General features: G+C 48.6%; 1 protein-coding gene and 1 pseudogene across 13 annotated transcripts in view; both read right to left on the reverse strand.

Moving 5' to 3' along the window:
- Window positions 1-23,435, reverse strand: part of GNAS (GNAS complex locus) — a 66,141-nt gene that overhangs the window by 12,150 nt on the left and 30,556 nt on the right. For 8 of the 13 annotated variants that reach the window (XM_065921701.1, XM_065921700.1, XM_065921699.1 and 5 more), the window contains exon 2: window positions 2,264-2,336. In XM_065921701.1, the coding sequence (XP_065777773.1) occupies window positions 2,264-2,336 (73 nt within the window). Of the gene's footprint in view, window positions 1-2,263; window positions 2,337-6,032; window positions 6,485-8,523; window positions 8,588-23,435 lie in introns of those variants that run through there. The other 5 variants (XM_065921697.1, XM_065921695.1, XM_065921694.1 and 2 more) reach the window with 3 other exon arrangements.
- Window positions 8,791-23,435, reverse strand: part of LOC136159000 (uncharacterized) — a 30,810-nt pseudogene continuing 16,165 nt past the window's right edge.

Consider the following 23,435-nt stretch of genomic DNA (forward strand, 5'->3'; position numbering starts at 1 on the left):
ATTGATTAGCTTATTAGCTCATCCAGTGTTAATGGCGCTCCCCTCACCCCCAAATGTAAGGAAGACAGTTAGCTAGCGTTGAGTTAGGAAAATCCGCATTTGACCTCTGTGTTTGTGAAGGTCAGATTAATATGCAGAGGTACTCGGCACAGCAGTCTGCGGACAGTTAAGGCAAATATAATAGCTCAGCCCAGCCCTGACAAAGCGCACGTTTACGGAGCAAGGAGGCAGAGACCCTGAGCCACCACACAGAAACCCCTTGGGTGGACGGATGTCCTCACTTGGCAGGGAATTCCTAGTGGAGAAGGAAACTGCCTTTGTTGCAATACCGCAGCGAGGAAAAAGAAAAAAGGAGGCTCATTTGTATGAGATAAAAATAAGGTTTCTAGGCTCACATAAAGAATTCCCCTGTATGTCACTTTCACAGGCTAAATTTAACATCCTCTGAGATTACCTATGGCTTCCTCTACAAACAGGCAAACTGGGAATGTCTCTTCCTCTTTCGGGAAAAAAAAAAAAACTCAGAAAAGAGAAGTGCTGGTTTAAATGCCTCGTCTGCATTACAGACAGGCTCACTTGGGGGGAGAAACTTTTCTCTAAAAATTAAACAATTTTAGGGCAATCCACAGAGTAATAAAACTTTAAGTGAATTATTTCAAGGATGTCCTATCTTCTACTGGACCTGAGCTAAGGTAAACAGTGGCTGCTGCATCCTTTTAAAAATGCAGGCCACATCCAGTTTTAATCAAAATATTTATCTAGAGGGTACATGGTCAAATTATTTTTGCTTAACAAGCCTCCTGAAGCAGCGCTCCCCGGAAAGTTGCTGGAGGGAAAATTATGCAAGGTTTTTCTTTAAATTACAAAATCACAGCAAAAAGCCTATTTCAGGCTTTTTGTTTTAATTGACAGACAGCAGTCTCTGGTGGCAGGGCTTTACCGAAAGGTGTGTCAAATTAAGAACTTCAGAATTGGTTTGTGACATGTGAACGTGACTTTAATCAACATGTACTTGCATACTGGTAACTCATCGGGAGAGCCATTCATAAAACTGGTAAAAGAGCTCATCCCTCTGAATTTTAAACTTAAAAAGCATCCTAAACTAAATGTCCATTTGTATGGATGATGTCATCCTTTTCTCTACCTTACCCCTCCGTGATTATTTGGTCTGAGAAATTCTAGAATTTTCCATAAAGAGCTGCCTCCCGCAGTTCTTTTATTTCTAATAGGTGATAAAATTCATCCCTGTTTTCTCCTGTGTAAGTGCATAGTAGGAGACAGTAACTGGTCTTTATTAGTTTGTTGGAGGGAGGGGTTGGTGCATAACTGAATTAAAACTATGCCCCTCTGACTCAATCTCCCCTTTGGAAACTTAAGGGGAATGCAATTTTAAATTGAGCCCAGGTTTAAGAAAAGGAATAGGACTGCTAACCAACTAGTTAACTGCAAACCAGTGCCTGCAAGTGACTATAAGGTTAACTACCCTTGCCAGCCCTCGTGGAAGTACAGGTGGGTCTGGGGAGACCTATGCCCCTTATTTGCGTTCTTCTCTATAGTTTACATCTTCATATATGCACTCTCTCTTTTCACCTTTATTCTCACTGCGGTATTGTCACATTGTCCTAAAGCAAGATGCCTTGAAGGACTTTTCAAAGGCAAAAGTGCCCCTAGGTCTGGCCGGAAGTACCTAACTCCCAGCCTTTCCATTATTTAAATATCTTTTTGTTTTATTTAGGCAAGATCATCGATTTTTAAAAAGGGAAATGATGATTTGCCCGTGATAATTCCAAAGGGGGGCGGGGGGGGGGGGAATGAAGAATTACTAACAAGGGCTGACTCTTCCCACTTTGTTTTATGTGAGAATATTATTGAAACAATGTTTCCCTAATAGTTTAAAACACCCTGCACTGGTGCATTGCGCTGCAACGTGCTGGGGGTGGGGACCAGCTCTGCAGTGGTCAGCGTGGCCAGGCAAACGGATGGCCAGGGCCGCTGTCAGCCACATTGGAGACCCACTGCACCAAAACCTACCGCAGACCTGTCATGGGGCCAACACAGGGGCTTTATTACTATTACTGCTTGTTGCTGCACCAAAGAGTAAAAACGGAGGAAAACAGCCCCGAAAGAGCTCTTTCCTGATATGTGGGCTGAAAAAATTAAGCGGACATTGGCTGCCCAGTCCCTAAAAGCTACCTAAACTTCCTAAAGGTTAGTATAAAATGTGGTACTCTGACCTTGCCCTTGGTACAGATTTGACACTTACTCTCCATTAAACCCATTAACATGCAGGATCCTCATTTGCTTCACAATGGTGCTTTTACCAGATTCTCCAGCACCTAGAAAATGAAAGTAAGTCTCAGGTTAAGAAAGAGGCATTTTACACACTCTGGGCAAGGAGGAGAGAGAGGGAGAGAGAGAGAGGGAGAGAGAGAGAGACACTACTGCTGTTTTCCTCATAGAAGGAACACGCAAAACAGAAGCAAAATAAGAGACGTGCACATTTCCTTGACATTTCGACGCAAAAAAAAAATGAAATAAACATCCAACTTTGTGTGTACCTGCAGTATTTCACCATCGGAACAACAAACAAGAATTAAAGGTTTTGGTTTGTTTAGGTGTTTTCTTTCTTTTAGTTGTTTTAAAATTTGTGGGGTGGGCACAGAATGATGCAATTTTGTCATGGTGGGGGGAGGTAAGAAAATTACAGTTATAACTATGAAACTGGATCTTTGAACTACGAGCGTTCACTGGTAAAAACATACACCTTAATGTATATGGGCACATAATTCATTGTTTGTCAGCTGTTTCATGGTTAAAATACCCCAGGGTTCACAGACAATGCCCAGACCCCTATGGTGCCCCCAGATCTAAACTGACGCAGCAGCTCTCCAACATTTTCTCAAAAGTAGCTGTTTTGTCTGCAGGGTTCTTGTCCCCTGGGCTACTTAAAAACCACCCCCTTAGCCCCACAATATTCCATTTGATCCACTTCTCCACACCCCTCCCCCCTTTCACTGCAAACTTTATTTTTCTAAAGCTAAACCCTCTCTGGATATAACAACCATTTGGGGGTGGGGGGGGAGATGAAAGACCATCGATTTGCTGTCTTCTTGAAAAATATTTAAATATAGTGCTTGAGAACAACCCTATTAATAATATGTTAAAAAGGACAAGACTTTAATCATAAGGGAAAATATTCCTGAAAACGACTGAATTGTCAATGATTCCAAGCCCTTCACAACTAACGCCTAGAAAAAGGGCGGGCGTATGCCCCCCATTTGAAATCACCTTAAATTTGTAAAAACATGTATTTTATGGAAAAAACATAGTTCCACCAAGCTAGGAGGAGGATTGCTAGTTTCTCGGCCTCTGTAAATGGATACTTTCCAACAAGTAATCCTGAGTGGGCAATTTTTGCCGCCTCCCACACAAACCTATTTGGTTTTTTAGCCCCTCTTCACTTTTTATTGTTTTGTTTTACTGCCCAGAGAGCAAAGCATTCCTCCTTCTCTTGCCTTTTCACAAGGCTGTAATCAATATCTATAAAAAGTTAAAATTAGTTTCCACAGAAACATTGATTTCAAAGCAAACATTCTATCTTAATGAGCCTAACTCTCACAAATTAAAATATTAACGGTACTATTGAAGAGAATACATAATATTAATCAGAATCTCCAATATTCTTGTTTCGTGTTAAAATTCGTAGCACCTCTTTTACATGCACAGAGGTCCGTGCCTCAGTTTCCACATTGAGGAAATCCGAGAAACTGAAAAACTACTGCAAGATCTTCTGTGGACCTGTAATTGAAATTTTATTTCATAAATTAAAAAAAGAGGATCCTGGGTATCATTATGTTTCCTCCTTTTTTGGGTAGGGGGCATCACTTAGTGAGAATCACCATTTAAAGACGTAAAGTGCGTGGCACTGACCCGGGCTGCAAAGCCCCAGGCCAGAGGTTTTTTTATGATAATAGGACTAGGGCACCTGGGGCAGGTTAGCCTAGTGATGCCCAGTGCATTCAGAGTTAACAGTCTCAAATTAAGGGGAGACTATGATCACTATGCAAAGGTGTTAGAAATTTAAGGTACCATTCGCATCACTTATTTAAAATAAGTATTCAGATAGCAAGAGTGTTCCTAGGAAAGATTCTAGACTTTTCTAGGCTTATACTTTGAAATCAAGTTATACGCAATTAATATTCACACACCATAATTCCACCTTTAGAAGTTTTGACAACAGCTCAACATATGTACCATTTAATTACTGTAATTGCAAATACATAAACACCAAAGAGACTTATTTTCACTTAATAATTTTCTGCTTTACATAAATCTGGACCCAGGAGAACAAAGACATGACCCGTCCCCCAAAAGCAAAGGAGACGCCACCACAAAGGAAAAACAGCCCTTTACATTTTATTCTTTATAATCAAGCTCTTTTGTTGATATGTGACCCTGAACTAGGTCTTAACCTAGCAAATTCACTCAGATAGCCAAATTACTAAGGAAGTGGAAAACTTCCATGCTAATTAATGCTTGTGTAATTCTTCTGGTCATTTCAACAATTTCTTTTATGCTTCTTTTATTTATTTTTCCAAATCAGCACCTTTAAGAAAAATGGGGGAAAGGCCATCTCCTTAGAGTTAACAGCCCCCCCCCCATGCCTTTATTTTTTTTTTTTTTGGCCAAAGATGAAAAACCGCAATCAAAAGAGAAAACCCCAAACCGAACAACCAAATGTCCCTTGACAAACTACTAATTAATGTATTCTCCTCTCCTTCCACCTGGAAAAAAGTCTTTTCCTTCAAGTGCGCTGGATTCCCTCCCTCCCCCCCACCTTGAAAAGGACAAAAAAAAAAAAAAAAACCACGCCATTTCCAGACCAAGAAGCCATTTACAGACAAATGTCATTTTCCAGTTTTGATTTGTGCATGTCTTTTTTTTTTTTTTCTCCTTTTTTCACAAAGCGCTCTCAATGTGGCCGACTAACAGGAAAATGTGTGTGTGCTAATGGTTTATGGGGGGGGGGGCGCGCTGCTGTTTGGGGGGGGTGGGCGGCAGCTGCTACAATTAATTCTCTTCTTTGCTTTTCAAAAAGCCTGCATATCTGGAAGGGGAAAAAAAGGTCATACTGTAAAATGACGTGTCATTTGGCTTCACTGGGCACTTCAGCGTACTAACTCCATTTTTTTTTTTTTCGGCCTTATTTTATTCGATTCTCCTTCGCTTCCTTCCACGGCCCGACCCGGCCCGGGACACGTCTGCTCCGCGCACACAGGGTGTCCTGCCCCAAACGCACCAAGTCGCGCCCAGCGGCCGCCGCGCAGCCTCCTCCCGCCCCCCGCCCCCCCTCGGCTCCGGCGCCACGACTCGCCCGCGCCCCCTCCCCCTCGCTGCACCACCTTTACCACCCGGAGCCCTTCCGAGGGGCTGATGTCACCCGCCCCCCCCAACTCTCCGCGGCCACTTCCCCCGCCGAACCTCCCCTCGACGAGGCCCCCTTCGCCACCGCGGCGTGCCCCCCACCCGGCTGGCTGGCTTTCTCCCTGTCCCTCTCCCGACAAATTACACACCCCACGGAGGCGGGTCCCCCTCCCGTGGCCCGCCACCCCATTTCCTGTCCCCGAAACCCTCTTTTTGTCGCAGTCTCCCGAGTCCTGTGGGACTCCCCCTCCCCCTCCCCAACACGCACCCGAAGCCCCGGCGCCGTGTAGGCCTCGCGGAAAGAGAAAGAGAGAGAGGGGAGGGCGCGGGGAAGACGGGAGAGAGACCGGGAGCGGGCGGCCAGGGCAGGGAGCCCCGCGCCCGCGTCGCCACGGCCCCCCGCCCTATTTCAGGCCCCCGCCCGGCCGAATGGCGCCCCGGGGTCCCCCTTCCGGCCTCGCCCCCCAGAGGCTGAGCCCGCGGGCGGGCGGCGGGCTCGGGAGCGCGCGCCCGGGGCGAGGGGCGGGCTCGGCGCGCGCGGCCTGCGGGGCGCCCCGAGGGGCCCCCCGGGGCCGGGCCGGGGCCGGCGCCCCCCGCCCCGCCCTTACCCAGCAGCAGCAGACGGTGCGTGGCCCGGTAGACCTGCTTGTCCTTCTGCAGCTGCTTCTCGATCTTCTTGTTGGCCTCGCGCTGCGCCTTCTCCTCGTTGCGCTGGTCCTCAGTTTTGCTGTTTCCGAGACAGCCCATGGCGGCGGCGGCGGCGGCGGCGGCGGGGCCGGGCGCGGGCGGCCTCACGCGGGCCGAGAGGGCCGGGGCAGCACCGGGCGGGCGGGCCGGGCGCGGACTCGGCTCCTCGGGGAGGAGCGCGCGGGGAGGGCGGTGTCGCTGTGTTCGAGCAGAGCGCGCGACTCCCAACCCCTCGAGCTTGAGCCCAGGGGTCTGATGGCCGCCGCGGAGCGAGGCGGACCTGAGACGGAGCTGCGAGCGCTGCTGCCGCCGCTGCCGCCGCCGCCGCTCTTTATTGCCTCGGCCGGAGCCCCGCCGCCGCCCCGACCCAGAGCTCCGCGGCGGGCGGGGGGAGGCGGGGGGAGGCGGAGGCGGCGGCGGCGAGGGGGGTGGAAGGAGGAGGAGGAGGGATGAGGAGCGGCCGCGGCGGCGGGGAGGGCGGGAGCTGGCGGAGGCAGGCGCCCCCCCGGATACCCGGGGAGGGGGGTCCCTCCGCCCGCGTCCGGCCCGGGACGGGACAGGCCCGGGAGACGCCCCCTCGCCCCCCCTGGCTTGGGCCCCAAGCGGGCCTGGCCTCTGGGGGGCGAGGGGGCGTCTCCGAGCCGGTGACGACCCCTCGCACGACGCCAACGCTCCACCCCCCGGGCCGCGTCGCCCTGCGGCCCCCGAGGCCGAGCGCCCCCCTCCCCTCCCGCGGGCGCCGCCGAGGGGCCGGGGTGGGCGGAAGAGGAGGGAGTGCGAGCCAGAGCCCGGACTTAGGAAAATTTTCGAAAAGAAGTGAGAGACATAGAGAGAGCTAGAGAGCAGGGAAGTGTGGAAAAAGCGAGGCGAGCACGAACCAAAGGACAGAGCAACCGAAAAGGAAAATGTGTCCAAACACACATACACAAATACTCAATAAAACTCCACACTACACAGCGATGGTGGTGTCTGGGGGCGGGGGCGGGGGGTCTGACTTAGATGAGCCGCTCCTCGCGCCCCCGGCGACGGGCGCCAGGGCCGGACCCGAAGGCACTCGAGGCCCCGGAGTGCCCTCGGCCTCTGCGCTTGGCCGGGCCGCCCACGAAGGAGAAGAAGGCGCAGCCCAGGAACATTCGAAAGCAGCAGGTCGCCCCAAAAAAGAAGCCGCAGCCGCGGCCCTCGTCCGGGTTCGGGTGCATTAGAAAGTCCAGCACCCACGCGGGGTTGCGCGCGGAGAAGACCAGGAAGGTCAGCAGTGGCAGGTGGGCGCTCAGCGCGCTCATCTCCAGCCGCCCAGACCCCCACATGGCGCTCCTGAAGCCTCGCAGGGCGTCGAACAAGTCGTCGTAGTCGTCGTCGACCTCGTCGTCGTCGTAGTCGTCGTCCTCGTCACTTGAGTCCGTGTCCCACTCAATCCAGACCCTACTCGTGGCCCCGGCGCCGGCGCCCACGCCGACCCCGGCGGCGCCCTCCTCGGCGCCCTCGACGGCGGCGGCGGCGCCGGCCGCGGCGGCGACCTCCGGGCCTCGGGCCACCTCCTGGGCTTCTAGCCCCTTCTTCTTCATCTTCTTCTGCATCTTCTCCAACTTCTTCCTCTCCTTCTCCTTCTTCTTCTCCTCTTTTTTTCTCTGCTCCAGCAGCTTCTTCTCCATCTTCCGCCGCTCTTTTTCGGTCAGCAACTTCTCGCCGGATGCCTCTTGCTCCGACTTCTTCGGGGGCTTCTCGGCGACCCCTTTCTTCCGCGACGCGCGCTGCTCGGCCAGCGCTGCAGCCACCGCCGCAGCTTCGGCAGCCACCTCGGCCGCAGCCAACGCTGTCTTCCTCTCGCTCTCCAACGCTCGAGCTTTGAGTTTCATGGCCATCTTCAGCATGATGGCTTGGCCACCTCGGGGTGCCTGGCTCTCGCCTGGCCCGGGCGCCCTGTTTGCCCCCGGCCTCGGGCTGGCCGGACCCCGTGCGCCCCGTGTCGGGGGAGTCTGTTGCGATCCCCGCGGCTCTGTCCCGGGGGGCCGCGGAGCGCGGCTGCCGGGCTTCGTCCGGGCTGCTGGGCTGGCTGCCTAAGAGTTAGCGCCAAAACGGATGAGCAAATGAAAAGGGGGCGAGAACAAACCAAAAAGCACCCAACAATACGAGAAATCAAAAAGCACCAAGAAATGTCAAACAACTCAAAAAGAAAAAGTGCAGAAGGCGCGATGGCACGAGTTTGCTGTTACCCTCAGACGCTCCTTGGTTAGGCTCTTGGGCACGCCAATGGAGAAAAGAGAAGAGAAGAAAGAGAATTGGGGGGTGCCCCGAAGGCTCGGGCAGGGCGGTAGCGCCGGGGCGCCCCTGCCCTGTCCCGGCCCCGGTGGCTGTTGCCCCGCGCCGGGCGACTCGCACTTCCGCGGGAGGCCACGGTGCCCCCGGACTTACATGTGAGTGAGGTGCACTCACACGCAAGGCAGTGCCTGCCTGCCTGCCTGCCGGCCGCCCGCCGCCACCCCGCGCCGGGAGGCTTCGCTCCAGCCGCGGCGCCGCCGCCGGGAGCCGGAGAGCCAGCGAGCGAGCAGCACGCCGGGCCGGCCACCTGACGCAGCCCGCTCCGCGGTGCCGACGCGACTGAGCGTGCCGCCGGAGAGCAGCGCTCCTAAGCAGCCCGATGACGCCCCAGCCTCTCTTCAGAGGACGGACCCACCGCGGCGGCCCCTATAAACCGAAGGGGAAGCCGAAAAATCGGCCCGCCGAGGACGTGCCCAAACGGGCTGCCACGCACCCCGAGGGTGCGGGCGGGTGCGGGGGGCTACGCGGGTGTGGGCACGGTGTGTGGGGGATGCGGCGCTGGGGGGCTCGGGGGCGCCCAAGTTGGTGGGCGCCGGACCCCGCCTCCCAGACCTGCCTCCCAATTTTCGGTGAGTGGTGTAGCCCTGAGCGGCGTGCAAAGTGTGCGACGGCGGCGCTCGCCCGGCCACGCGCCACCTTACCTCCCGCTTCCCGGTTAGCGTGCGCGGGGCCGGCCACCCAGCCCTCCCTCCCAGCGGCGCGCGCCCGCGGAGGTAGGTGTCGGCACTAATTAATCGCGACGCACGATAGGCGATGTGCGGTGTGATATGAGCGCGGGTCGGACATCATCGCCAGGGGAAGCCGGCGACGCAAGAGCCAAGCGCTGGTGGCCAGGTCGCTGGGTCGGCGCCCTTGGAGTCCTCCCGAGTTGGCGAGGTGGTGGGCCAGGGTGTCCCAGTTATCCGTGGCTGGGCCTGCGGGCTGTGGTGGCTGGGGGTGTTCTGGAACAGATGGAAAAGTAGTTTATTGATCATGAATTTGTTTGAGAATTGTTTAAAAACTTTCAAGTGTTTCCCCCACCCCACCACAGCACTGTCCCATTTAAGGATACGGCAGACCGAGCACAGTGGGTTAAGGGCAGTGACACCGAGTCAGTCCTCGGCGGCTCGCTTTTCCTGGGACCTTGGTTGAGTCGTTTGAAGTCAAGCGGGTGTCTGCTTGGGTACAATTCATTCATTCATTCAATAAAAATTTGGTCCCAACAGCCCACCTGTGCCCAGGTGAGTCAGGAGTAGCCAGGACATCAGTCTAAGGCCTTGGCAACTGCCTTTGGTGGTTGACGGGCCACCTGCCAGTCAACCCAAATTCACAAGTAGTCACGACTGCTACTCTCTGTTCTTTAAGTTTCTTTCACTTTGAAACAGTCATTAAAACTTTGGATAAAAGTTGGAGTGATAAAAAGAAAACAGCCTATTTGTAAATGGAAACACAGCTAACATACCTAGGGGGTGGGGTGATTGATTGGTTGGGTCAGAGGCCTTGAGTAAATTGTCCCTATAGTTTTTCTTTGAAAATAGAAAGGCACTGTTAATCATTCAACGGGACTGTTGAAATTCCCCCCTTCCCCCAGTTTGCTCAACTCAAAATAAGAAAAGGTGTGACAGATGAAGGTGTCACCTATTTGTTGTTGACCCCATCAGGTACACCTCTGCGCCCCCCCCCCCTTCCCCATTTCTACAAGGCCTCACTTCATGAACCTGAGAGATGGTGAGGGCAATTCAAAGTCAGCAGAGAACACTCGGAATTAAGAACAGGAAGCGAAATCTTCAGGCCAGACTCGCATGGTCTATATTTGCTACCTCTCCTGACAGCGGGGTCCAGACATTCTCGGACTCTGCAGAAAAGTTGCTGTGTTTGCCCTTCCACCCCCATTCCCAAATCAGCCAGGTTCTGATCACGCTCTGGATATGTCCTCTCTTTCCACACAAAAATACACCTTCTGTCACCAGAAACCTCAAAGGAACTGCTATCCACCAAAACAAAACCGGATAAAAATATTCACCCTATAGACCGGAATGTTCTCATAAATAAATTCCACAGTAAGGCTGTCTGAAACTATGACTTAATCATTTGCCAGCTAGATTAGAAACTACCTAAAGATTGAGTTTTGTATCTTTACCTATTAAATAAAAACCTCTTGCTTGAATTTGATTAATTGATCGACTGTCATTTTTAAAAATTGGTGAAGGCTTATGAGGAGGAGGAACAGGCCAGATTTTTGTTAAGCTCCATTTGTTCCAAAACATCTTCCTTCCTGCTTCTAATGTGGCGAAGAGCAAATACATTGTATTTAAGAGGAACAAGGTAAATAGTAACCAATACAACCTTGATACTTATGCCAGGAGCTACACATTACTACAAAGAATATAATGAAGAGTCTCCTTATTTGGAAATCCCTGAGTTGGGTTACCATCTCCCCCTTTTAGATAAATATGAAGCCTGAACTTTGAAAGGAGTGAAGCTGTCCCTTGTCATATGCTGACACATATTCCAGGCAAGTACAATCAAGACTATTGTCCTAGAATGTATAAAGCAAGGTCAGGCTTCAGCCATTTCAACTTCTAACCTGGCAGGTCATTCTTGGAAAAAAAATTTTTTTTCTTTAAGTGTAGGTTTCACCTATATTTTATTATGACTAACCACTGATGAACAAATAAAGCATTTACTTTGTAAATATATGACAGCAGGTGGAATCAATGGTTTACAGGTAAGCAAAGGCCACTAAGAGCTCTGAAACACAAGCTCGTTTGTGGTCTGTTCGGCTTTCTGTTTTCACTCGACACAAAGTGAAAGATGAGATTTTACTTAATTGGCGTGGTGAGCTGACACTGTCTACAGTTTTCAGTCTAGCAGTTGACCTACCCAGGGCCTTAAAAGTTTTAATTTAAAAAAAAATTTTAAAAAGGGCTTTCAGGTTCAGAGGCCACCATGCGTGACCTTTTCATATGAGTTAGTGATTTATTTTAATAGGTTGTTACTGTTTTAAGGGTCTGGTTTATGCTCTGAGAGTGAGCAATCCATTAGCATAATTCTTGGAACAGCCCAGACTGGTGAGTTTTCCAGTGGAAGGGGCCTCTTGTTTGGCTCAGGGACAGATGGAAGTCGTGGAAATTTCAAGCTCTGAAGAGGGGCGAAGGGCCAGAATGTCCCGGGTGTAAAGTGACTGGTTCAGGTGACCTGCTCCCTGCCAAAGCCAGCAAGTGGGGATAACAACACACCCGTAACCCGAACACTAGGTCACCTCCCGCCATGACTTTGTGAAACAGACGGGGGTCCCATGCTATACACGGGGCTGACGGATCCGCAGCTCCCTCCAGCAAAGCATACTTTGCAACAATGGATGGGTTGGCAAGTCGGGGTTTGTTTTTTTTTTTTTTTAGTGGTTTTGTAAGCTTCATATTTATGGGTGGATGTGTTCCTTGGCTCTTTTGCATCTTCCTGTCTGAGAAAGAATGCCTCGCCTGCTGTTAGAAGCAATATACTCGCTATAGCTCAGAATCTTGAAAATGTTTTTTACACTTAATGGTGTAATTAAGTGTCTGGACAAGCATGTGTTCTTCTTGGCCTTTCGTTAGATGGGTCATTGTGAGGTTCCAGAGAAAATAAAATTATATTATTTTAATAGCCTAGCAAACAAATAGGTTTCCAGCGAAACAGAAACCTTAGCTGTAAGTTTTTAATAATAATGCTTAGTACCTCAATGGTGCTTTATGTCTTTAAAGCACATTTTGTACTTTATTTAACTAGAATGACCGAAATTGTTGCAAATGAATGTGAGACCTTGAGACCTGTACTATACACATGATGAAGCAGGTATTGTAAAATGCCTTCCTAGTTAATCCCTGATGAGAAGGTTCTATTCCTTAGTCCCATGAAGTTCTTAAAAAATCTAATGTACTGCTTACCTAGGGCATTTTTTTCCTTGTCACATTCACTAGTTAACAGTGACAACCACAGAGTTACCCTAAACTTGCATTCAAAACTAAACATGGTGTTCAAGTGAGTGAAACTTCCTTTCAAAAGCTGATGACCTCCAGGAACTAACTACAGGGCCACATGACATTTCTCAATTTGATTCCTATTAACTAATTCTAAAATAATTTATTTTTAACTCAGAATATACTCTAACCCAAACAACATATGGAGGCATGTTGGCCAATGTGTTTGGACCCAATTTCTTGAGCCAGTGGCTTTGGGATACCAATGAAACATCTGAAAAGCACGGTTCACAAAAGGAGGGAAACTGGGTCTTTGGTGCCGTGATGGGTCTTTCCTGACTCTGCTGAACAGACGTCATCAAAGAGAGGAATGTCCTGGTTTTTGTGATGCCCAGTTCCCAGGACCCTTAGTGCCTTTCTTATGACATTCCCAGGAGTGGACTTTTAACAAAGTCACCAAACACTGTAAAAGTGGGACACAATAGAGTCTACGCTGTTCCTTTTAAAAGCGGAAACCTTAATAACGATACACATGAAAGCCCTGAAAAGATTCAAGATAGATAACTTGGATGACGGGCTTACTGACATCAACCACAGATCAAAGGACCCATTTACTGGAGGTCCTAATTGAGGGATGAGGTATGTAAAACTGTTACCACTTTATAGCAGAAGAGTTCATTTTTCTAAACCAAACTACTTTTGTTAGGTAATGGGAAAGCCTGTTGCTTCAAATTTTTAATTTGGCCTTTAGGATAGAAATTCGTCCAGGATGGGAAATAATGCAGGGAGGACTAGTTAACAAAGATACAGGGTCAGCTCACTTGTGTCTTTGTTCACAAGATGTCTTATTTAAATAACATTTTGATTCAACATCTTATTAAACAAGTACCAACAGGGAAAAACAAAAAGCAAGCTGGCGCAATCAAGAGAGCCCTAAAGTCCTAATAAGATATGTGGAGATAAAAGAAATCCTTTAATTGTTCTGATTTTAAAGATTTTGGGTTTTTTTTTCCCCATTGCATTCAGTTCTTCAATTTTAGCCCCATATAATTAAGTGTTTTGAGCGTTAAATACTCTGGATGAATCAGGTAATAAACTTTCTTTCATTAAGTACTGTTTTGTGTATAAAGGAAATAATTGCTAAATACAACTTTTACCATCTTGGAGTTTTTACTGTATTTACCTACCAACCAAGTGTAGATGACTGTTTTCAAACAGGCCTGCAATTAGTTACTAGCCTCAGTTTGGGACAAATAAGATTCTGATGGCGCTGTGGGTGTTACTTGCCTTCGACCCCACCCCCCCAAACCCACTTCTATCTGTTGTTGGTAAACCCAGAATTAAGCAATTAATGGAACATAATTAGTCACACATTTATCTAAAACTGGGTACATTTTCATCTTTCTCTGCCCATACATGTTGAAAATGAAATACAAAAATGTGTAATTATAGTTTAGCTCCACCTCCTTCCCTGGGTTTTTATTTTGAGGGGCACAAATGCTCGGTTCCCAGAGAAGCCCCGGCTTTGCCCCCTCCCACCTCCATTTCCATTTGGCCTCTGTTTGGTCAAAACTCACGACTTGCCCAGAGAATGTGCCCTCGACACGGTCGGCAGTCCATGGAGGACTGGGTGCCGTGTACAGCCCTCTGCCTTGATGAGCCAGGAGCTACTCAACTCAGCAAAGCCCAGATGCTACAGCGGCTTCCTCAGGTCTTTGCCGACCTCTGGAAGTTATGAGGAAGAGAGAACTAGCCAGCTGAAACAACGGGCATTTGCAATCAGTCTGCGATCAGATGGAAAGGAGATGTTTTCATGAGCTACAGACCTCAGCTGTGCCCACAGCCACGTCCCAGGGTCTCTGCCTGCCGCCCAGAACTGGGAAGGCGGCCTCTGCCTGCTTTCTCGAACATTCCTGTTTCTTGGTGGCTGAAGTCTCTCCTACCTTCTCAGATTACGGCTCCTTTTGTGCTAATTACACCGAAAAAATTGAAAGAATGTCGCTGACTTTACAAAGAACACAAAGCAGGCTTGCTTAAAAAACTAAATATAGCCAATTTCTTTCAGAAGGCGGACCACTCAGCCTTCAAAACGATTTGCACTGTGTGGATTAACTGCAGATGGACAATTCATTTATGAAGACCCAGGTGACAGAATGGAGGATACATTTAAAACGTGGGTCGCTTTGGGGGGCTATTCACATGAAATCTGAAGATCTGATTAATGATGAACTGCCCCCCCTACCCCCCCCCACACACACATCCAGCACTTAACTGTAAAATAAGACTTGACAGTGATAGCAGGCTAATATAACCTACCATAAAAAGAGGAAAGAAATGGAATGCCGCTGTGTAGAAAGCTATATATTATGCAGGTAAAAATATAAATGAGAGAAAAAGAAAGTCTAACTTCTCACCCTGGAAGGCTGCGCCTGCCACAAAACAAGAAGATGCTGTTTTTGCAACTCCCTGTTCTCCATTATATAAGGAATGGTCTTTTTAAAAGACAGAATTGGGAAGCACATGTTGCTGGCCAAGAAAATTATGGATGGCATCCCCATGCTCCTTCTATGAAATCCTCTAAGGGTTAATAGGTGAACAGTAGCCGCTTGAAATGATTTGTTTTTCTAAGGAACATTAAATACTGAATTGCTCATGCTGAAATAATGCCACAGCTGTGACCCTTAGGGCTGCATTTTGGACACCGGTTCAAGTGACAGGTGTACTTGGTGTATGCCCAGCTTGGCTGAAATTGTGAGGCCTAACTCAAGTTTTCCCCCTCGACTTGTTGGTGGCAACTCTGGAGCCAGCCAGGAAAGGGCCTTTTGCCATAGAAGACCATGTGTGCTCAGCTGTCAACGAAAACCGCCAGCCTTGGATTGGGGAGGGGGAGGATGGGGGCCCCTGCTCCCTGAATAGAAAACAAGAAAATCTAGACAGACAGAAGACAGGGGGAAGAGGAAGTGGGAGCTGAGAAGTCTGATTTGAAATCCTTCTAGGTTTTCAAGCAAACAGATCTGTCCTTGGAGGATTTTAGCAAATGAAGCAAGCCTGGGATTCTAGGAAATGTGTCACCAAAATTGGTATTACTAGAGGAAGTGGCACAAAGCTGGAAATTCGGAGTCTAATCTGTAACATACTAACTACACCTATTTTTATCCCAGGGTTGCAGTGACCTAACACCAAGAAATGAAAACTCTACAGAAAACTAGCCCTTCATCGATAGAAGACATGAACACCTTGAGAGTGGGGTGGCAGGGCAAAGGTTTCACTAGGTCCCTTAATCTGACCAAGGGTTAGACATCAGTAGTCACTCATGAAGGCAGCTGATTTTTGAGGAAAGCCAGTGAAGGCTCCAGACCAAACCTTGGGAGCCCTGGTGTGAAGTGAGCAACTCTGCAATGTCAAAAGTCTGGCCGGAGCAAAACGCCTATAGGGTGTCCTAGTGGTTTGCAGAGGGCAAGAAGGCTAGGTAAGTCAAGAAGGAGCCCAGATGGAGCTTCCCTTCATCTATGCCACCAGCCACAAAGGCATGGGGTCCCTGTCTTTTGGCAAGATGGTGCCAGGTGGCTGATGAACAGAGAACCACCTCCAGAAGTTGACAAATGTCCCACTTTGGGGCCTGGTTCCAATAAGGATGCTTCTCATGAAGATGATGGTTGAAGCTATTGCTCCCTTATTCTGAAAAGGCAAACCTCTACCTTCTGAGTACAGGATGCTTTCATAATTGGAATCCCTGGGAGCTGCTTCAAAAAGCTAGTGAAAGAATCTTTCAGAGGAAGCTGATATAAAACTTAGTTGGGATGCAGAGACATCTAATCTTCAAGCCAAATGGATGCTCTGTTTACTCATGACCATTCAAAGCATCCTAAAGTCTAGAAAGACCTAACTCAGTTGTTCAGTCGCTCAGTGGTGTCTGACTCTTCGCGATCCCATGGACTGCAGCACGCCAGGCCTCCTTGTCCATCACCAACTCTCTGAGTTTACTCAAGAGCCTAGGCACAAAGACCTAACTAGTTAGCCGCAAATTCCTATCATGGTGTTATTATTAACCCAGGCCTCAGGGGGGCGCTCCAGAGCAGGGGAAGGAAAGTCTTCCTCAGCCTTCAAAGTCAATTTCTTAAATAGTTTTGAGTAAAAATCAGTAATCAGCCTAAATACATTTCAGTGATCTGCCACAAGTTAGTTGAATGCAAAAGAGAAAAAAAACCCCAAATTGTGAACTAACTAGGGTGATCCCCAAGGACACTTAATGTTTTCATCTCAGATATAAGATAACTTTATATTTCATTTGCCTTGCATATTCTTAAATGTGCTAAATAGATACGTATTCCTCACCTTGGCGTAACTATATATCCTCTAGATTTACTGAGGGTACAGAAGGCAGAGAAAGGAACTTTGTAAAAAAGAAGAAGAAAACTAAAGAATAGAACTCTATAACAAAAATTTAGTTTCTGAAATGGATGCCAAAGTAGAAGAGACTGAGAGAAAAATACATGCGTTTTCAGTAAAACTACAAACACACCAAAAAAGGTACTAACAACATGAAAACCCCAGGGAAACAAACAAACTCACTCTAATTTATAGTAATTGAACCCTTGCTGTACCTTCCCCCCAACACCTGATAGTTCTGTGAAATCACCCAGCTGTCACTCTTTTTCTCTTAGCAATGTGACACTGATTTGTCATTATTAGAATTCAGAGGTCTGCTTAATGAACTCTTAATAAATGAAAGTCATCAATTCTTGACCTTTTCCCCCTGAAATTCTCAGTATGTGGTTAAAGTGCTAAAAAAGTATCTTCAAGGTTCTGTGACTATAACATAAAAATAAAAGATCAAGGCTGGGTGGCTTGGGAAGCCTGAGCAGATTTGGGTTCTGCCCTGCCTGCACCCCAGAGGGAAAATGAGTAAGATCGATTGGAAACAGCATCTGGGGGTAGTAGCAATGCTTTGCTTTGGCTGAGCTGTCTGCAAATAGAACTACTCTGCCTGAGACTGAAGTCCAGGAGGAAGGGGTGCCAAGGAGCCCTTCCCCCTTCCTCTGCCCCCTCTAGCATCCCCTTCCGACCCCACCTGCCTGGCTATTGAAAGAAACTGGAGCCCAAAGAGTCTGAATTAGCCAGCCAAATGAGAAAGAAAGAGAAGAGATTGATGATTGAGTCCTAGTTTTAGTGACTCTGAGAATAAAGGATGGGGGGGGCACTTTTTCAAGAAACTGAATCATGACCATTTTTTTTTTCCTTTGAAAGCAAGACTCCTCGTCTGTATTTTTTCACTAGTTGCCCTGAGCTGGTGGTAACCTAAGACAAGATGAGGGCAGGTGGCTTCAAGCCTCCTATTCGTGCTAAGGTGGCCGCAGGCACCAGATAAATCTTGACCCTGACAATGGTGCTGCCAAGAGCCTAATCACAAAGACTTCCCTCTGCGTGCCTGCCTATAAAGACCGGCGACCCTCTGCCCCTCTGTAGCAGACTCCAGGTGGCCACTGCAGAGGAAGCACGAGGGTCTCACGTCTTATTCATGCCCCTTCTAGTTCCTCATTCCTCAGAGAGCAGGCTGACTTTCTAGGTCTGTCTCCTCTGATCCCTAAAAATAAGTTTACTTGTCGGGGGGAATGTCCGGGGTGGGGGTCAGATGAGCTGATCCTCAAATATTCCACAAACTGGCTGTCTGGGGACAAAACATCCAGATGCTTTTTCACAACTGGACTTTTGACCAAATTGATTGGATGCTTCAGTGTCAAGAACACAAAAAGTCAGAAGGGTCACCAGAAGAGGAAGTTTGTGGGCGACAAGAAAAAACATACTATAGTAGGAAGCATTACATTTTTTGAGCAAGGAAAATCTGAGTTTTCAGGTTGTGCTAAATGACTCAAAGTTTGCCAGAGTGAAGACGAGGCAGAAAGAATGGATTTTGTAAAAGGTTATATTGGTCCTATTTATTTTTCTCTGGTGCCCCCCCCCCTTTTAAGCACTCTGTAAAATGCAAATGGTCTAAATTAAGAAACCATCTAATCTCAACCAATATTAATTCTGACATGAAAAATGAGACCAATTCTTCAGACAGGATTATGATCATGGCCGCCTGACATTAACCGATCACCCCCGTTTCTCAAAGAACAGGATATTTTCCTTTTCCAAAGTGCCTATTTATTTCTGAGAGAGACCCCCATCCTCTCAGATGATCCTTATTCTGACACTGAAAAGATACAATCTCCTAACATGGTCTGCTCTGACCCTGTAGACTCTGTATCTTATTCGTCTGTTTTATTTTCCCCCCTCCAAACTAAAATCCCTCTAAAATACCTACAGACCCCCAACACAGCGGGAGGTCAGGATGCTGCCCCTCTATCTTTCTCCATGCAGACCCAAGTGCCGGCCCTGAATATTGTTTCCCAAGCAGAAAAGAGAAAACTGAGAAAAAGATTTGTTTTTCTGTCGTGTTTTCTCAACCGGTCCATTGAAATCAGCAGGATCACGGTTCCTCCATCTCTGCAGCAGGCAGAGTCGCCGAGCATCTAGATAAAGAATCTGCCTTTCGGCGGGGCTCAGATGGGGACACTGCAGTTGTTCTAGAAAAATGAGGCGTCTCTGCACCCTGAGACCACTGCCACCTCCCGTGAGATCCTGTGGGTGTTGCACTTGGCTTGTGAATTCTCTCGGCGAAGTGCAAGAAATAAAGTGGCTTCACTGGGAAATGCCCATTATTCTCCTGCCATAGAGCCCTAAGTCCCTGCTGTCTCACTACCCTCTGCCTGGTAATTGTCATCACAACCAGAAGGGTCTGTACCAGCCTGATGATTCAGTGAGGGGCAGAAGGGACCCTGGAAAAGTCATGGACTGTTTGGAAGAACCTGCTGGCGTAGAGAACACCACCCCCAAGGGCTGGGGGAACTACGCCCCTAGGTGTTTACCGCAGCCTGCAGGGTGCTTGCTCTGCCTGCCTGTGTAACAAACATTGGGTAATTCAGAGGCACAAAGTCAGGGTCACATCACGTCTCCTGCTTTGTGTAGTTCTGTCCTAGAGACTCTCCGGCAGCCGGTACCTGGTGTCTGCATGGCATGAAAAGGTTCTAAAACGGAGGAGGGGGCTGAAATAATGCCCCACCACCTCCCTCCATTCCTGGGCCCCGTGGGCAGCCTGGATCCATGTTGCTCTCTTCCTCACATTTCCAAGCCCAGGAGCTAAGGCTCTTTTCAGCTGAGAGTGAGTCTAGAATTCACTTTTCTTTTTCTCTAAATACTGCCAGTCTGAATCCCAGGGCCACCTTCAGGGGCTGGGGGGTTTAGGGGGCAGGAGGAGGAGTTCCTGAGAGCTCAAGGTTGAAGGTCAAGGCAGAGTGGGTGGAAGGGGAAATGGGCCTTTTCCCTGATTCTCGCCAGAGCTGAAAGAAACTGATTAACATCTGCTTTCCACCTCTCTTCCCATTGCTACAACTCGGGCCTCAGCCCTCAGACCTGCAGGGTTCTCTCTGGCCGCCTCTGCAGCTCCCAGGCCCTAGAACCTGACTTGAAAAAAAAACAACAAAAAACAAAACCCCACCATTTTCAACAACGAGACGTGTGACCACTGAAAACCCCTCAGCTGCTTTCAAAGCCAATGGAGCAGAACACTAGGAGACTCCCCTAGCTCGAGGTTAAAGTCACAGCTCACTCCACAGAGGGGAAGGGAGAAGCCGGCATTCAGGAGGCACTGGCGAAGGCCTGTCCTGTGGGCTCTTCCCAGGCCAGGCTCAGCCCTGGCTACAAACAGCCGGTCTGACCAGCACAACTGGGGCAGGGACCCGGGACCATGGGCAGGGGGCTTCCCTCCCTCCTTCGGAGTATCCATCACTGTGTAGTAACAGTCCGCTTGGCACTCCCCTCATCTCTCTTTCAGAGACCCCTCCCTTCCCCCCAGCACAAGCCTTTTTGGTTTAAAAAAAAAAAAACACCAACCAAAAACCATCTTGTTCTTTCATCATAATTAAAGTGCTGTCAGGGAAAATGGCATGGCTGATTTTTGCCGCAGTTGAAATGACCCTTAGCTTTCCTCTCCTCTCATTTGCTAAAGTGGTCCTTTCTCTGCCTGAAATCAGGCCCTTTGGTGATGGAAATTTTAGCAGGAAGCGGAGAGTTCTAAGCAGAATCCTAACCTTGGGAGTGTGGGGAGAAAAATCGATGTTTTTGGAGCCGGCCTCTCTGCGGCAGCAGCCAAGGTGCTGTGAGGCCATCTTCCCCGGCAGCGAGGGTGCCCTCGGCTCCATCATGCCGGCTCCCTCCCTCCCAGACGTTGTCAGGGGGTCGTAATTTAGCCACACTTGGAGGTCGATTCTCCCTGTTGACTTATCTAAGGGGCAGAAGGAAGCTGCTTGGAAGGAAGATAAAATCCGAGCGCCTTCCTCGCTCAGAGGGAAAGTGTGACTGCATATTTAATATCCTCGCTGGCCTGCATGTTTGTGTTTGAAATAAAGCTATGACTTCCACGCGTAATGAAATGCGCCCCCCTCCTCCTGCCCGCCGAGGGCTACAGAGCTCCGGTGACACTCCTGCCTGTCGCAGCCACTGCAGTGCCCGGGGCCCTCTCCGGCAATCTCAGCTCTTCTCATTTTGTAAAGACGTCACCAGCCTGTGAGCTATCAGAGAACTTTCTGAAAAGGACATTTCAGGTGAGCAATGCAGTAACATTTAAGGGGGGGAAGAAAAAGGAAAGAAAGGAGATTAAAAAGAAAACAAAAGAAGGCAAAGGAAGCCAGGACCCTGAGTACTTCTGAGCTGCACCTTTGGAAACCATGTGTGGAAGCCATGACATATATTCAAACACGTATCATGTGAGGAATTCATAATATTCAATCCTAGCCTTCAACTACCTAGATGTTAAGGAAACATGTCAGGCACTTTCACAATTAGCTTAATTTCCTTTTCCTAAATATCAGGCATCTTGGAAAGGCCCCTTCTGCGTTTCACTGGGGAGCTTAATTGGCAGGTTCCGGGTTTCTAGAAGGGTATGCTAATATGTGGCAAGTCAAAATGGCAATCCAGGCCTCCCTCGATTGAATCATTAGTTGCTAATGCACCTCTGAGTAACTCCAAGCTCAGGTGTGAAACCAGCCCGTGTCACTACGACACCGCTTCTTCCCTGGGCTGCAGCAAAGGATGGTGGGGCTGTTTATGTAACACACCAGCAATAAGCTTGTTTTTGCGGCATCATTATTTGCTGGCCTAGTCTCCTGCCTCCTTGCTCCTTTCTCCCTCCCCACCCCGACTCTTTTTTTTTCTTTTTAAGAGAAAGCCAGACAGCTGTATAGTACTCGAATCTTTTATTTCCTGACTATTCTGTGTGTCTGAGAAGTGGACGCTGGAGAAAAACATGGGGCTTGTTATTACCGGCCTGAGCCGGAATGAGTCAGGCACCTGAAGCTTCGATGTGGACCTGACTCTGCCACTCGGATGAGGCCCCCCCTACAGCCGCTGAGCTGTACCTGGAGAGCTGAGGCGGTGGGGGTGGGGGAAGCAAGCCCTGGGGTCACGGGGCAGTGGGGGCAGGGAGCCAATTTGCTGAATTCACTGCTTGGGGGTGCACAGAGCTGGGGGTGGGGGTTCAGGTGTCAACAGCCCAAATGTTCCCTCCCCAGTCTTCCTCCACTGCCTCTTGTTAGAATTCTATTTCACTATAAAAAACGTGACTCTTTCAGCTCTCTGGCCTCAGAGAGCTCTTTATTAAAATGCAAATGTCCCTTAAGGGTAGCCCCATAAGCCTTTGCCAGCTAATGGGATTAACTGAACAGAACACAGTCACCTGCAGGGAGGTAAGGAGACCTGGGGCCAGAAGCCCCCTTCTTCAATTTGCCACAGGCTCATCCCTGAGCAGGGAGGAAGCAAAATCCAGTCTTCCCAGTCTCAGATGTCCAGATGTCTTTGAAAGGGGACTCTGCAGCTGGGGCCCCGAGTCCCAGCAGTGGGACCATTTGCTCACTGCAGTTCTTGGCGCCTTGGTGGCCCCATCTCTTAACAATCAGTTCTCTCAGGATGGACAACGTTTTCAAGGTATCCTAGCAGAGTGGTCCGGATTCAAGAGAGCATCAGGCTGCGGTGGGGAAGTAATTGCACATAACTAATTCATTTACAGAGGCAGCCACTTGTAATAAAGGACGTTTTCAAAGTGACTTGGCAAACTGATTTTTTCCCCCCCTGAGCTGGTAAACAAGCTTCACATTATGCCCTGAAAATGGGTTTTCACTCACATTGATTTCGAAGTGTGCCTCTCAGGTGAAGAGTATGAAAATGTCACAAACAAGGAGAAGCCCAAACTTATTAATTCTGTAAATCTGAATTTGACTCATGAAATAAAACCAGTCCCTGTTGTCTGGGGAGTTCCTTCAGTTCAATTGCCTTCACAAAAGCACTTTCCTCCTCTTATATCTAAAATAAGAATTCTCTATTTACCTATCTGTATATATACACACGTAATTTTATAAAAACCACATATCCTATGCTGAGTATTACAAGAGCCCTATAGATAAAACAACTCTTCCAAGGCTCTGAAGAGATGACTGAAAAGTGTTTATGAGACAAAAGCTGGAAATTAAATTCTGCAATTAACTCTGCACTTTTCTTTCCGCAAAGACTGGGGGTTAATTATACTAACCTGAATAGTGAGTATCTCTATTTCCATTAGGAAAACAGGAAAAAGAGTTCCAGAGCCCAGAAGCTAAAATGGAAGACAGAACCTAAGATGGAGGGCAGGCCAGGATCTAAGATGGCAGACTGGAGCCAAAATGGAGGGCAGTTGAAGATCTAAAATGGAGGATTGACTAAAACAAAAATGGAGAGCAGACCAGAAGCTAAGATGGAGGACCCAAGCTAAGATGAAAACACTTCACAGTACCTCAGGATTTCTGGATGCAAACTGTGAATGCTTTTGCACCCCACCCCTTAGAACGCAAATCCTAGACATAAACAGAAGATTCTAAGCTTAGGTGGAAGAATTTAAGGCTATCCCCTAAGAGGATTTTCAGTCCCAGAAGATCCTGAAAGGCTTAGGCTCCAGACAAATCAGAGAAGAGAGAAGGAGTTGGCTAAAGGAGTTGG

The sequence above is a fragment of the Muntiacus reevesi genome, chromosome 2 (assembly GCF_963930625.1).
Source record: "Muntiacus reevesi chromosome 2, mMunRee1.1, whole genome shotgun sequence".
Taxonomy (NCBI): domain Eukaryota; kingdom Metazoa; phylum Chordata; class Mammalia; order Artiodactyla; family Cervidae; genus Muntiacus; species Muntiacus reevesi.